Source organism: Trachurus japonicus, chromosome 5 (genome assembly GCF_045865225.1).
Source record: "Trachurus japonicus isolate A0001 chromosome 5, Traja_1.0".
Taxonomy (NCBI): domain Eukaryota; kingdom Metazoa; phylum Chordata; class Actinopteri; order Carangiformes; family Carangidae; genus Trachurus; species Trachurus japonicus.
In genome coordinates this window covers 18,934,088-18,946,734 of record NC_140911.1, presented here as the reverse complement: position 1 = coordinate 18,946,734, position 12,647 = coordinate 18,934,088, and the positions used below count along the sequence as shown (strand labels likewise).

The 12,647-nt window shown below is 42.1% G+C and overlaps 2 protein-coding genes across 2 annotated transcripts in view; both read right to left on the bottom strand.

The window, feature by feature from the left end:
• Window positions 1-12,647, bottom strand: part of golt1a (golgi transport 1A) — a 277,908-nt gene that overhangs the window by 228,751 nt on the left and 36,510 nt on the right. The window lies entirely within an intron of this gene.
• On the bottom strand, window positions 248-8,630 carry optc (opticin). The gene is made up of 7 exons (XM_085776661.1): window positions 8,453-8,630; window positions 4,349-4,564; window positions 3,105-3,264; window positions 1,756-1,914; window positions 1,377-1,579; window positions 1,002-1,097; window positions 248-536 (listed from the first exon to the last, which is right to left on the bottom strand). Exons 2-7 carry the CDS (start codon window positions 4,553-4,555, stop codon window positions 369-371), a joined length of 993 nt encoding a protein of 330 aa, XP_085632787.1. The 5' UTR covers window positions 4,556-4,564; window positions 8,453-8,630; the 3' UTR covers window positions 248-368.

Sequence of the window (12,647 nt, the reverse complement as noted above, 5' to 3'; positions counted from 1 at the left end):
CAACGATTCAGGTCTACGGAGCCTTTAATCCTCTTTCAGGTCCTTCAGGTGTTCTGGTTTCAGGACATAGGCTACAGTAGACCCTGTCAATGTGACTCCACATGGACGATGGGGTTGCTAAATCAGCTGCCTGCTAACACTTTAAAAAGTTAGATAATGAATAAATGCAGCTTTAAAAACCCGTCACACGAAGCATGTCTCATGATGCTTCTTTACATTTCTTTACATTATGAATGTTTGAATGGATATTTAGACAAAATCTTCTACCCACAATCCTAACACAAAACAACATTGCAGTCAAACAGCTTCTACTCTTGGATCATCATGTCTCTACTGCGGCCTGGTCAGTGCCACAGCTCAGGCGGCCGTCAGTGGCTCCCCACCGGCAGACGGGGCAGGCAGATGTAGGCCTGGGCAAACAGGTTGATGTTCAGGGGGTTGCCATCCAGGCGGATGTCCTCCAAGTTGCGGCGGATGAAGTTGCGATCGTGGCTGTCACAGAAAGTGTCTTCGTGCAGAGACTGGATGTTGTTGTTCTGATTGTGAGGGAGACGGTAGAAACAAGAGGCAAAAGGGTTAAGATCAGCTCTGTAGTTCTGTGTTGCCCTGTGCTGCACTGTGTTTTTACTGTTTGTGTGTGTGTGTGTGTGTGTGTGTGTTTCTCTGTGTTGTCCTGTGCTACACTGTGTTTTTACTGTTTGTGTGTGTGTGTTTCTCTGTGTTGTCCTGTGCTACACTGTGTTTTTACTGTTATGCTGTGCTGTTTTATACTGTGCTATAATATATGTTACTGTGTTCCCCTGTGTTTTGATGTGTTGTACTGTGTAATGTTTTGCACATTGATGTATTGTGGTAAACTTTGTTGCACTGTGTTTTACTGTTATAATGTCTTGTTACGCTGGGCTGCAATGTATTGCATTGTATTGTACTGTGTAATATTGTGTTGTACCGTGTTCTTCGGTGTAGAAAATAAACAAGAAGTGAGAGATGGCTGCTCTTACCTGCAGATGTAACACTCTTAAGCTCAGTGGCAGTGGAGTAGGAACATAATCCAGGTTGTTGTTAGACAAGTAGAGGAATTCAAGTTTGGTCATATCCTGCACAGAGAGAGGACACAGCAACACTTGATGGTATCCACAAGAGGGAGCCCACACTCATCTTTACACTTCACATGATTCTCCAGCAGCATGACTGAAGGCTCACAGAGGAAGCAGCTGGTTCACACCATTATTCATCAGGCTAGAAAACTGCAGATCAGTCTATGATCTGCGAGGTGTGTGTTTTATGTAAATATGTTATGTGTAGCCTATGTGATTATAATTTATAAGCCCGAGGTCCACAGCTGACATTTTTATGTGCATGTGCAGGAGATTCACCTTAAAGCTCTCAGCGTGTAGCCCACGGCTGGTCAGCTTGTTGTTGCGTAGATCTATGCGTCTCATGCTGACTGGCAGCTCAGGCATCATCTGAATGTTATTATCAGGCAACAACACATCCTGGAGCTGGGTCAGGGACTGAAACACATCTTCATCCATCCCTGAGATCTGATTCCCTGTTAGATCAATGGATTGGAGCTTCTCTGATTAAAAAAAAGAAAATGTTTTAAGATACATTCCATTATCAGGTATCAATTAAGACACATCATTTTATCATTTAACAAAGTTATCATTGTCTAGAGTGGGTCTGCCAGAGTGTAAACTGGGTATGAGACTATGAAGAGTGCATCTGAGTGTGTGTAGAGGGGGGCCTCCTCACTGAGGTTCAGGAAGTCTGTGTTCTTCACATGGCGGATCTTGTTGAAGCGACCATAAAAGTGGGTGGTGTCTTTTGGCAGGGGTGGGATCTGGTCCAGGCCTGTGTCCTCACAGTACACACTCCCACCAATACACACACACAGCAGGCAGGTGGGCATACCTGCACACAAATGGAGGGTGGAGACTTCAACAAAGAGACTCACAATTACCCACACGTATCTAAATGGGGGACGTCTGTCTGTCTGTCTGTCTGCCTGCCTGTCTGTCTGTTCTGTCTGTCTGTCTGTCTGTCTGTCTGTCTGTCTGTCTGTCTGTCTGTCTGTCTGTCTGTCTGTCTGTCTGTCTGTCTGCCTGCCTGCCTGCCTGTCTGTCTGCCTGCCTGCCTGCCTGCCTGTCTGTCTGTCTGCCTGCCTGTCTGTCTGTCTGTCTGTCTGTCTGTCTGTCTGTCTGTCTGTTTGTTCTGTCTGTCTGTCTGTCTGTTTGTTCTGTCTGTCTGTCTGTCTGTCTGTTCTGCCTGCTCTGTCTGTCTGTTCTGTCTGTCTGTCTGCATGTCAGTCTGTCTGTCTGTCTGCCTGCTCTGTCTGTCTGTCTGTCTGTCTGTCTGTTCTGCCTGCCTGCCTGCTCTGTCTGTCTGTCTGTCTGTCTGTCTGTCTGTCTGTCTGTCTGTTCTGTCTGTCTGTCTGTCTCAAGGGGGCAGTTGTGGGTCTGAGAAGTGAAGCTCACTTCCGCATTCAAAAAACTGCCCCTCGGCTTCATCTGGGGGCTGGTTCCAGAAGGGAGCAACTCCAATTGAGCCCCATGTTAAAATAGCCGATTTTACAGCTTAAAAAAACATATTTACAGCCTGGTACATTTTATTTTTTTGGTCTCAACCGATAGTTTCTACCCCTGCACACACTCTGAGGGGGGTGAATTTTTTTTTAACTCTACCGTTTTACTATTATTAGGTTTAAAGTTCTGGCCAATTAGGGCACAGAACCGTTGAGTGACAGGTCCGGAGACCACTGCTTCGAGGCCAGTGGGCGGGTTCTCGGCCGGCCAACCGCCGCACCGCTCCAAATATGGCAAGTAGAATCCAACATGGCGCGGTTCAAACCCACGTAGTAGAGGCACAAAACAGACTCCTCAAAACCAATGGGTGACGTCACAGTGCTACGACCATTCTTTTTACAGTCTATGGTCTGTCTGTCTGTCTGTCTGTCTGTCTGTCTGTCTGTCTGTCTGTCTGTCTGTCTGTCTGTCTGTCTGTCTGTCTGTCTGTCTGTTCTGTCTGTCTGTCTGCCTGCCTGTCTGTCTGTCTGTGTCCCTGTCCTCTGCTGACTGTAGACAGCAGTAGGTTCTCTGACCTACCCAATCCAGTCTCGGGACCAAAGAGTCCTGGTCCGTCGAAGTCCAGGGAGCTTGGAGCCGGAGGCAGGGTGGGCAGCGGCTCCTCCTCCTCCTCATAGTGCTGGTCTGTGGGCTGGTAGGCTGGGGAGGGGGTGTCCGGTGCTATGGTTCCCACCTCTATCTGTTCTCCCAGGGTGGGCAGAAGCAGAAAGACCAAAACAGTTCAAATCATATTATTCCATTTTTAATTTGAATGACTGTAGGTCATGTGCTATAGCAACCAGTAACAGATGAAGGAAACCTGGTGGTTGTTTAGTAGTTGTTTAGATGTTTCACTCAAAACCTCCATTTTTTTAGTCAGTTGAGGAAAAGTAAGATCACAGAGTCATGATGACTGAACCAAGCTGGTCAGTAGATATTAAGAGGTTTCACTGGATATGAGAAAACATTGACCTGTTGGTGACTCTAGAGGAAAGGTCAGGGGTCACCACGCACTTCAGAGTTCATTCTCTTGGACCCACAAACAAGAACATGGTATCCATCCAACATCCAACTATATGCACAAAGTGATGGATTGATTGACCCACATATAAACTTTGCTGGTGTTAAACGATTGTCATGAGGTACAATGAGCCAAAGACACTTGGAGTATCTCTCTCTTTTTTTTTCTTTTTTTTAACTTTTACAAAACTCTCTTTAATAATTCACAGCCAGTCACGGTACTGATCTGATATATTGTTGCTACAACATTACTTGACATGTAACAATAGTTTTTATTGGCCTGAGATTTCTATAGTAGACAGAACAGAGAGTTACAACAAGTGTAAGTGTTGCATAGCAAATCTTGTACATCATTAATAAGGCAGTAATGAAGCAATTACAAGTAAACATACCAACACAGCAAAAAATCTATTTGTTTGACAGGCTGTTTTATTTGATCACAAAGTGGAAAAGGTTTGTTTTTTGTGGAAAAAAAAGTCAATGTCAATGTCAGTACTCTGTCAATGTTACTATAGGTCAAATACACACACATCTGTACACAATGGTTACACAGATACCAAATGTAAAACAGTAAATCAGGTTCACATTTCTAGATATATTTCAATATTTCAATTAAAAGTTTAAACAATCTTTTTTAAATTGTTATTCATTTTTCTTCCAAAAGAACAAAAAGTTCTGATCAGAGAATTGATACTGTAGCTGATCAAGAAGCAGTATCAATCCCTAGTATCAACACTAATGTTCTGATTGTTCTTCTTTCTCACCTCTTGGTCCAAGTCATCGTAATCATAACTGTCTCCATAAATGTTGACATCCAGGTTCTCCCAGTCCTCACTGTTCAGGTCGTAGTCGAAGGAGTCATCTTCTGGCTCCCCTGGAGGAGCTGCCGTGCCAGGGCCGGGACTGAGGAGGAGCAGGACCATGACCACTGCCGCCATGAGAGACGGCAGAGACATCCTCAGCTCAGACATGGAGACGACCTGCCAACATCAAGGAAGGATATGTGTGCATGATATGTCACTAGGCTGAGTGTTTAAACGTATTCACATGGATGTGGAAAATCTAAATAATTCAAGTTCAGTTTTAGAACACTAACGTCGGGTGATTTTCACCCATAAAATTTTGTTTCATAATTTTCATTATGTTGCTGTTGTCTGAGTTTCATGGGTCCCTGGGTAGCTTCATACTGCTCACTGACGTCATTGAAGGTAGGCATGTTACCCTGCTCCCATCCCTAGTTTTTATCAGCAGGCACATGTTCGGGTGGATTTCACCCAACTTTAGTGTTTATGTATTAAATCTGGCGACCGTTTCTGGTGATGCAGAAAATTTTTCTTTTTTCTTTTAACTCCACCAAATAAGTCTCAAATGTCCCACAAATGGGTGGTCTGAAGGACAAAGTCCCAGCTCCATTAGTTTTTTTTTAAGGAAGTTTTTGTTAAAAAAACAAAAGAAAATCACAAATTTTGGACATTTTTTTATAGGATCACCATGATACCTTTTTTTCATTTTGTGAAACATTGTATAGTGGAAAATGAAGGAAGTGTACTTCAATTTGCCATGTATTGTTGTATTTTAATATACTTTGATGAGAAATATTTTTTTATGGGTATATTATATCGGGTAAAAAATACCCGGCGTTAGTGATGATGTTACTATTTTAACGTTAGTGTTCTAGGGTTAAAAAATGAGAATTTATTTCCCTCTGGTGTCTGGTTATGGTTTTTAGAAGATGGAGTAATGATTGTTTTCAATTGTTATATTAGAGGGCAGCTGTGGCTCAGAAGGTAGTGTAGGTTGTCCACTAGTCTGAAGATTGATGTGTCACAGCTCACATGTGAAAGTGTCCCTACTAAACCACAAACTCCCCCTGGGCCCTGATGTTGTACCACGTCTCTTTACCAAGAGCAGTTCTACACAAGTGCAGTACATTTCCTTGTCTCTCCATGTTTACTCCTTGCTCTCAGAATGCAGGGCTCCTCTTTATCCTCAGAGCTAAAATAAATCACCAGGCAGCAGTGGGTGATTTGCTCCTTGATTACTTCAGGCCTGGTGCTTATTACCATTATCAGAGTCTTTGTGGTCATGTCAGTGAAATTAATATATATTTTTTTTTAAACAAATAAAAAAAAAACAGCTCATCTCTTTCTGTCTGTTTGTTTCACTTGAAGCACATGGATAACCCATCTAGTCTGTCCCCTGTCCTCTCTTTTCACTTTGCATGTCTGGGGTCTCTCTCCTTTCATGGCTGGCAGTCCAGATGTTTTGAATCTGTTGGAGTGCAGCTCCCCTCCTGACATGTGAATGCATTTTTTTGTAGTTTGTCAATGCAAGGTCTTCATTGGTGAAAATGCGATTATAGCTCAGTTGCTCCATCTCCTGGATCAAACGTTGTCATCTTTTTGTTCTATATGTTTTTTTTGTTTTTTTATGGACCAGAAATGTCCTTGGTAGCTACATAGCAAAGGCCTCACCATAAATTGAGACAGGAAATACTGTACAGTATACCCCACTGTATAATCTGGTTCATTCTGGGATGTCTTACAAAGCTACATCAAAGCATTCCTTAAAGAGGCGAAGAACAGCGCTACCAGAAAGTAAAGGCTGAAAATTAATTGCACTTGACTACTTTCACAAAGACTATTTTGTTGTACTCAAGAGTAGAAAACTTCAGCCATATTGGAGCATAACAGATTATTTTAGTGTTGATAGAAATGCAAAACACAGGGATTTACTACAGGTCTTTTCTCTGACAGTATTTCTACTGTGCAGCAGTTTCACCAGCCCCCACATACCTGAACAGTGCAGATGATGCTCTGTCATTTCAAACTGCATTTAACTACACACCCAGAACAATTGGCTGGTCAACGTCAACTTTTCATTACTATTAACCTCTTAACTCTCCAGGCTGAAGCCAACAAAATACATTTGACGCTATGACAGATTGACGGCGACTCGGCGAGCTAAGTAGTTGATAATTTATATACTGTATGTCTTCATCAGAAACAGAGGTGGTGAGATGAAATGTGTAGGACTACTGACCACTGGACTTAGTAACAAGACTAGTGACTGGCAATGTCAGAGATTATCAATACTACAGTCTCTGGCCTATTTACAGTAAAACAGGGACCAGCTGTGGCACTATCAGAGCAACTGTGGTTTACAGTATTTACTGGAGTAAAAATTTAGGGTCAGAGGACAGAGTGTCTATAAAAAGAGGGTTTAAGGAAAGAAGGTCGAAGGACAAAGGATCTAATGAAAGAAGGTCATAGGACAAAGGGTGTATATGAACAGAGGGTTTAAGTAGAGAAGGACTATTTCAAACCAAAACCATCTCCATCCACTCTAGCACATGTGAAAACACACATACCTGAGCAATCATACACTACTAGCAAACTAGTGAGTTGAATAGTTGCCACAAGTTAGCAAGTGAGAGCTTTTGCAGCTTAACTAGTTAAGACTTAACACATCAGTTCAGTGGGCCACTAGTCTGTCAAAAAGCCAACTAGTTTGGATATTGGTGCCACTAGTGCGGCTCCTGGCTTCACTGGCTTATGTTGTTACTAGTTTGACAAAAGGGTCACTATAGTTGCTGGAAAAAGAGTGACTAGTGAGAGTCTTCATTCAACTAGTTGGACAAAATGTCTAACTAGTGTGACCAGATGTCCAATTAGTGCTGACAAAGACCATACTGGTGAAGGACACTGACACCTGATATCGAAATAAATGCTCAAGCGGCTTGCCATAGACATCACTGTAACTGACCCTTTTGCCGCACAGTTTACTCACTTAGCTCCACCAGTTAACAGTCAATGTCATGATTTACATCAAAAATCAAGGACATGTTGTTGATGCTCAATGGCTAATCTGCCCTGGGCTTGTGCTGAATGTCATCAGTTATTAACGATTACTGTAAGTGCATGGATAAGATCATGGGGCATAGAAATCAGATCAATGAAAATAAAATGAAATAAAATCTCTGGTAGAATGGACATTGGACACCAAAGGGAACTGGTAAATTAGCCTGATCAATTACATTTTTTTTGTCTTAAAGTTGTGCTCAGCACTGCTCCACTGAAAGCTCCCATACTTGACTCCTCCTCACACTGAGATAGATCACTTCTGAATTTGTTCTACTATTGCATATGGAAGTAATTGATTACATTTTCTTTGTATCAGTGATCTGGGCCATTAGTCAGGCCCGAGACTGTTAAAGTCTGAGCAGTGCTCCCTCCCCGATTAGTGAGCCAAAGAAGCATTGTTCGCAGTTTGGTCAGACTGCCAGAGGAATGTTTGCTTTGGAATATGACAGGGCTGTGTGAGCGCTGGTCTTCATGGTCGGTGTTCACTGAGACCTTATACTCTCACTTTTATCTACCGTGATCAGATGGCAAACAGCTGCAGTGCATCTGAAGGAGGTCCATCAGGACCACTGATCCTATGGACCTGGGCTGCAGGAAATGTGTCTACAGTTTTCCATACACTAATAATAATCACAGAGCATGTCATGAACTTCATGTCAAATGTCAAATTTCCCTGAACAGGATAATAAAGTATATCTTGTCTTATCTTATCTTAATGTTTATACTCCTGAACCAGAGCAGGCAACGCACAGTTCCTCACTAAACTAAAACCTCTGTGAAACTAGAACAAGTCTTAGCCTGGCTGTAATCTGTTGGCATAAGGGATGAATTCCATCGGAGATTAAACCAGCCTCTGAAAATCAGGAACATTTAAAATAAAACCGAATGCATTTCTTTTTAACATCCAATAACAGTGTATAAAGAGGATCAGTGTATACAAAGGAACAGTGTATGATCAGGAACATTGTACTACCCATCACCTGCTAAAGAGAGTTAACAACTTACTTTTTGTGTCTGCTGTTCTCGCCTGATGACTCGACAAACCTTCAGTCCTCCCGATCCTGTAGCTGTTAGTAGGTGCTTCGTCCCCTGAGGGCTCTCAGACTGGTCCCAGAGTCCCCACGGGCCCCTGTTGTTCACTTGGCCTCAGGGTGGCTTGTGGACAAAGCCTCCTTATGTGGAAAGAAAAGGGCAATGACGCGGCAGAAAGAGAGGGGGGTTGGTCAGGTCATTTCAGTCAACGTGTACTCAGCTGTCACCAGTGTCCCCTGCAACACACACACAGATGAAAGTTTTAACTGCCGATTTTCCTTCAAACCCCAGAATGTCCTCACCCCATGAACAATCTTCAGTTTGTCACTAGAGTTGTGGTTGTCTACCTTTGTCACTAGCTTCAGGTCACATCCCTATCAATCCAGAATCATATGAAATATTCACTACTGGTGTGAAACTTTGCCATAATGACTAAAATATGTTTTGTGAGGTGATACTGACCTTGAACTTTGACTACCAAAATCTGATCAGTCCATCCTTGAGTCCAAATTTCAAGAGGCTCCATCAAGTTGTTACAGAGACATTCCGTCCATTGGAATGGGATGTCCATCCTCAACCCAAAAACAGGAATAAAACAGAAGTATTTGTTGTACTATGTCCACCAAGGTCCTTCAGGACAGTCCATCTGGGACTGAAGACGATAGATGGATGGATGATCCATCAGTTGCGATCATCAATTCATAGATGTTTGGATGATGAATGAATTAGGGGTGAATGATGGCTGGATCGTTCTACTCCTGTTAGGCATCTGTTGAATGTTGCCCTGGCCTCAGCTTGAACTGTTGCTCTCAAAGCTTCAGTAAAATTTGAAGTAATGAAAACCCCCAAGGCCCCAAACTCTCTGGAGCCTTATGTTCTGTCAAACAACATCACTTGGTGGTTTGAAGCTAGAGAGGGAGTCCTGACCACAACCCAAACCAACATCCTGTTCGATATCATGTCACACTGTCTCCAGAGGACAAACATGTACATTATCTTTATGCATGTATAAATATACTATACATTAAGTGAATGATTAAATTATTCTTCGTCTAGACGCTCTGAAATCAGCAACTCAACATTCCTAGTCCTGCGTGTGTGTGTGTGTGTGTGCTAGCTGTTTGCAGAGAGAAGTAGAGTGTAAAATGTCAGTGAGCAGTGATGTTGTAGTAAATGTAATAACGTGGAAGCAGCTTTCTAGATGAAGTCAAATATTTAAATAACTGCAGTAACAGGGTCAGAGCACAGCAGCAGCACTACTACCGCTGAGAGGGACAAGGTCAACAAAAAGAGCTATCAAACAAGGTCGGCTACAGTATCCATCATTTTCTCAGGTGCTGATCAGCTGGTGTACGTACAGTACATGGCATTATGATTGACGTGACCACACCGCCTGATGCAAGTATGCCTCACATGTCTATACTTTGTGGTCATCTATTTTGATAGTGGTAAGGAGTTGACTGTTTACCTTCAGGTCCTGGTGGCAGAGATGGCCACACACACACACACACACACACACACACACATCCCTTCAGGTGAAATGCTCAGGGGATGAGGGTCTTCACCTTCCTATTGATAAAAGCAAATGATTCACTTCCTGCAGACTGCCAGTGCCAGCAAGACGATAAAGCACTGTCTTATTTATTATTGCAGTACAGTGGCAGCATCTCCAACGTCTCTGCATCAACAGTAGAGAAACATCTGTTGTTTCTGTAATGATTAGTAAATGATTTGATTATGTTGACTCATTGACAACCTTCAAATGTAGAAGCTGACACTTCAACCAGAGCATGGTAAGACCCCCTCTCTATAGGGGAACTATGCAGGTCCAGTTGCTTTTTCACAGTTTTGGTCACTTTTTTCTCTACAGAGCTCCCCGTACACTTTCAAAATGTATATTTTCACTGTCGTAAAGTGCGTGAGCTAAGAGGAGGAGGAAAAAGGAGAGGAAAGCTAGAAGTAAGCAGTGAACGTTTGCTATTGGTTCTGTTGGCGTTGGCTACGGCCCACAGTAGCCTGTCTTTTAGAATTGAATAAAAAGCAAAACCATAACGGAAGAGGTTTATTTCTGGTCGCTACAGTATTCTTTCAGGGGCCCAGAATTCTTAGCAACGGCCCTGGTGACCACTTAGCCTGACTGAGATTGTTACAGTAGGCTCAGTGAAGCAAAAACAATGAAAATCATGGGTATGTTGAACTGCTTTGTACTTTGGGCCTCTGCGGTTTCTATGTAAAGCTGTCATGTTGAAAAAGCAAAACTCATGAGCAGATGAATGCAATTTTCTATGCTGAAATTTTCTTATTTAGGTTTGCCGGTTATGGCCCAATTACATCATCATACTGTACAGAGGTTTTATACTGATTGACAGAAATAATGAGGTTGTGTTGACTCTAATATTGTGTAGTGCTTTGTGAAACTTTTATGTGACAAATGTATTTGGAAAAACCCAAAGTTATCAAAGCTTGAGCTGTTTATTGCTGATCGTTGCTAATTAATGATGAAGTTCATTGTCTCTGTCACTGTATGGACTCTTGCTTTAGTAGTTGCTAGTGAATACAGACTCACTCACTCAAGCAAATTAACAATGACATTCACTCACTGTTAACATGTGCACATCCGACACAGTACATTAACAAAACAAGAAAAACACATTTTGCGTACCTATGGATCCAAAGGACAACTATGTATGAGGCTGTGCATACATGTAAGCAGAACAGGGTAGAGACTCCTTCCAGTGGCCCCACAGTGGTGTAAAAGCGCCATCTTCTGTTTTCTATAAAACTGTGGTGTTGGTGTCTCCTCTTTTTGTGTTGGAGTAATTGCAGCACCAAAATGACAGGTCAGTTTCAGTCTCCATTGATTATAGAGTGTTGTTCAGTCACATTTTTTAGAGTAAAAGCATTGGAGGACTTCATTTTAAAAATACTGAAGAATTCAAATGTGCAACTTTGTATCAACACACTTGTATTACACATTTACAGGAACTCTGAAACAACCATACTGACTGACTGATGTAACTTCATTAACAAGAGTTTTGTTTTTCATATTTTTTTCCTCTCTTTGTAGTCAGTGATGAAGCTTGTTTAAACACAGCAAACATCTTTAACTAACTGGATCTTTGTGTAAATTTCAAGTAGACTCCAGATCAGATCAGGTAGAATGGATCATTCTAACTCATAGGACCCTGACAGGTTCAAACACTGCTGACAGGACTGACTGATTGGCTTTCCATAATCCATTTTCACCTTTTATGCTCACCAAAGATTAGAACAGACAAAAATATTAATGAATGCAGACAAAGCAACTATGTTTGGTGCTGCGTCTGCTGCTAATGAACTAAATGAGGCATTGGACAATAGATTAAATTCAGGGTAGAGGGAAAACAAGTTACATTTCAATGAAGTGAATTGGCTCAAGAGCTATGTTGGCTAAGAAACCCCAACAAAATCGTAGGGAGGATACCAAAACAGCAATTAATGCCCCAATGCAATAACTGTAAAAAATAAAGAAGCATGTTATGATGTGTATACTCCTTCTAAATAAAACCATCAGGTCACACAATGCTGCTCCTTTGCTGTTGGGTGCAGAAATAAAGACATTGAAAAACTCCAGCTCTTACAAAACAGCGCTGCATGAGTATCTCTCAACTGCTCTCGACTCTAAAACTGATACTGCAGTCTGTCATGGCTGACGACGATTGAGGCAAAATTAGCATCCAGCCTTTTCAGATTAATCGCTCAGGTCAGCCTTGGTCATCTAGAACTTCCAACGCCAAAATCAAATCAACTCAAGAACTCATTTACAGAGCCTCCAGTGACTGTGACAAACACTTCTTGTCTGTGAAGAGTTTAGCTTGTTCTGTGGGAAGAGAGGGGTTATTCACAGGACACATGTTATTACTGAAGCTTTTGAGGGGAAAATCACACACCAGGCATGTACAGTACGGAAGATTTAGGCTAAGAGGCAACTTTAAAAATCATATATTGAATCATAAACCAGAAGCAATTCAACAGTATCAAGACAAATGCTGTCAGTGATTGGGCTACTGTGAGAAACACGGTTTGTGTCTGTTCCTGTGGTAATAAACAGAATGGTCTATTAGTGCAGCTCAGTGTTACAGCGTGACAGGCTCAGTGCTCATAAGAAATCTTTTGAAAAAAAAAACCT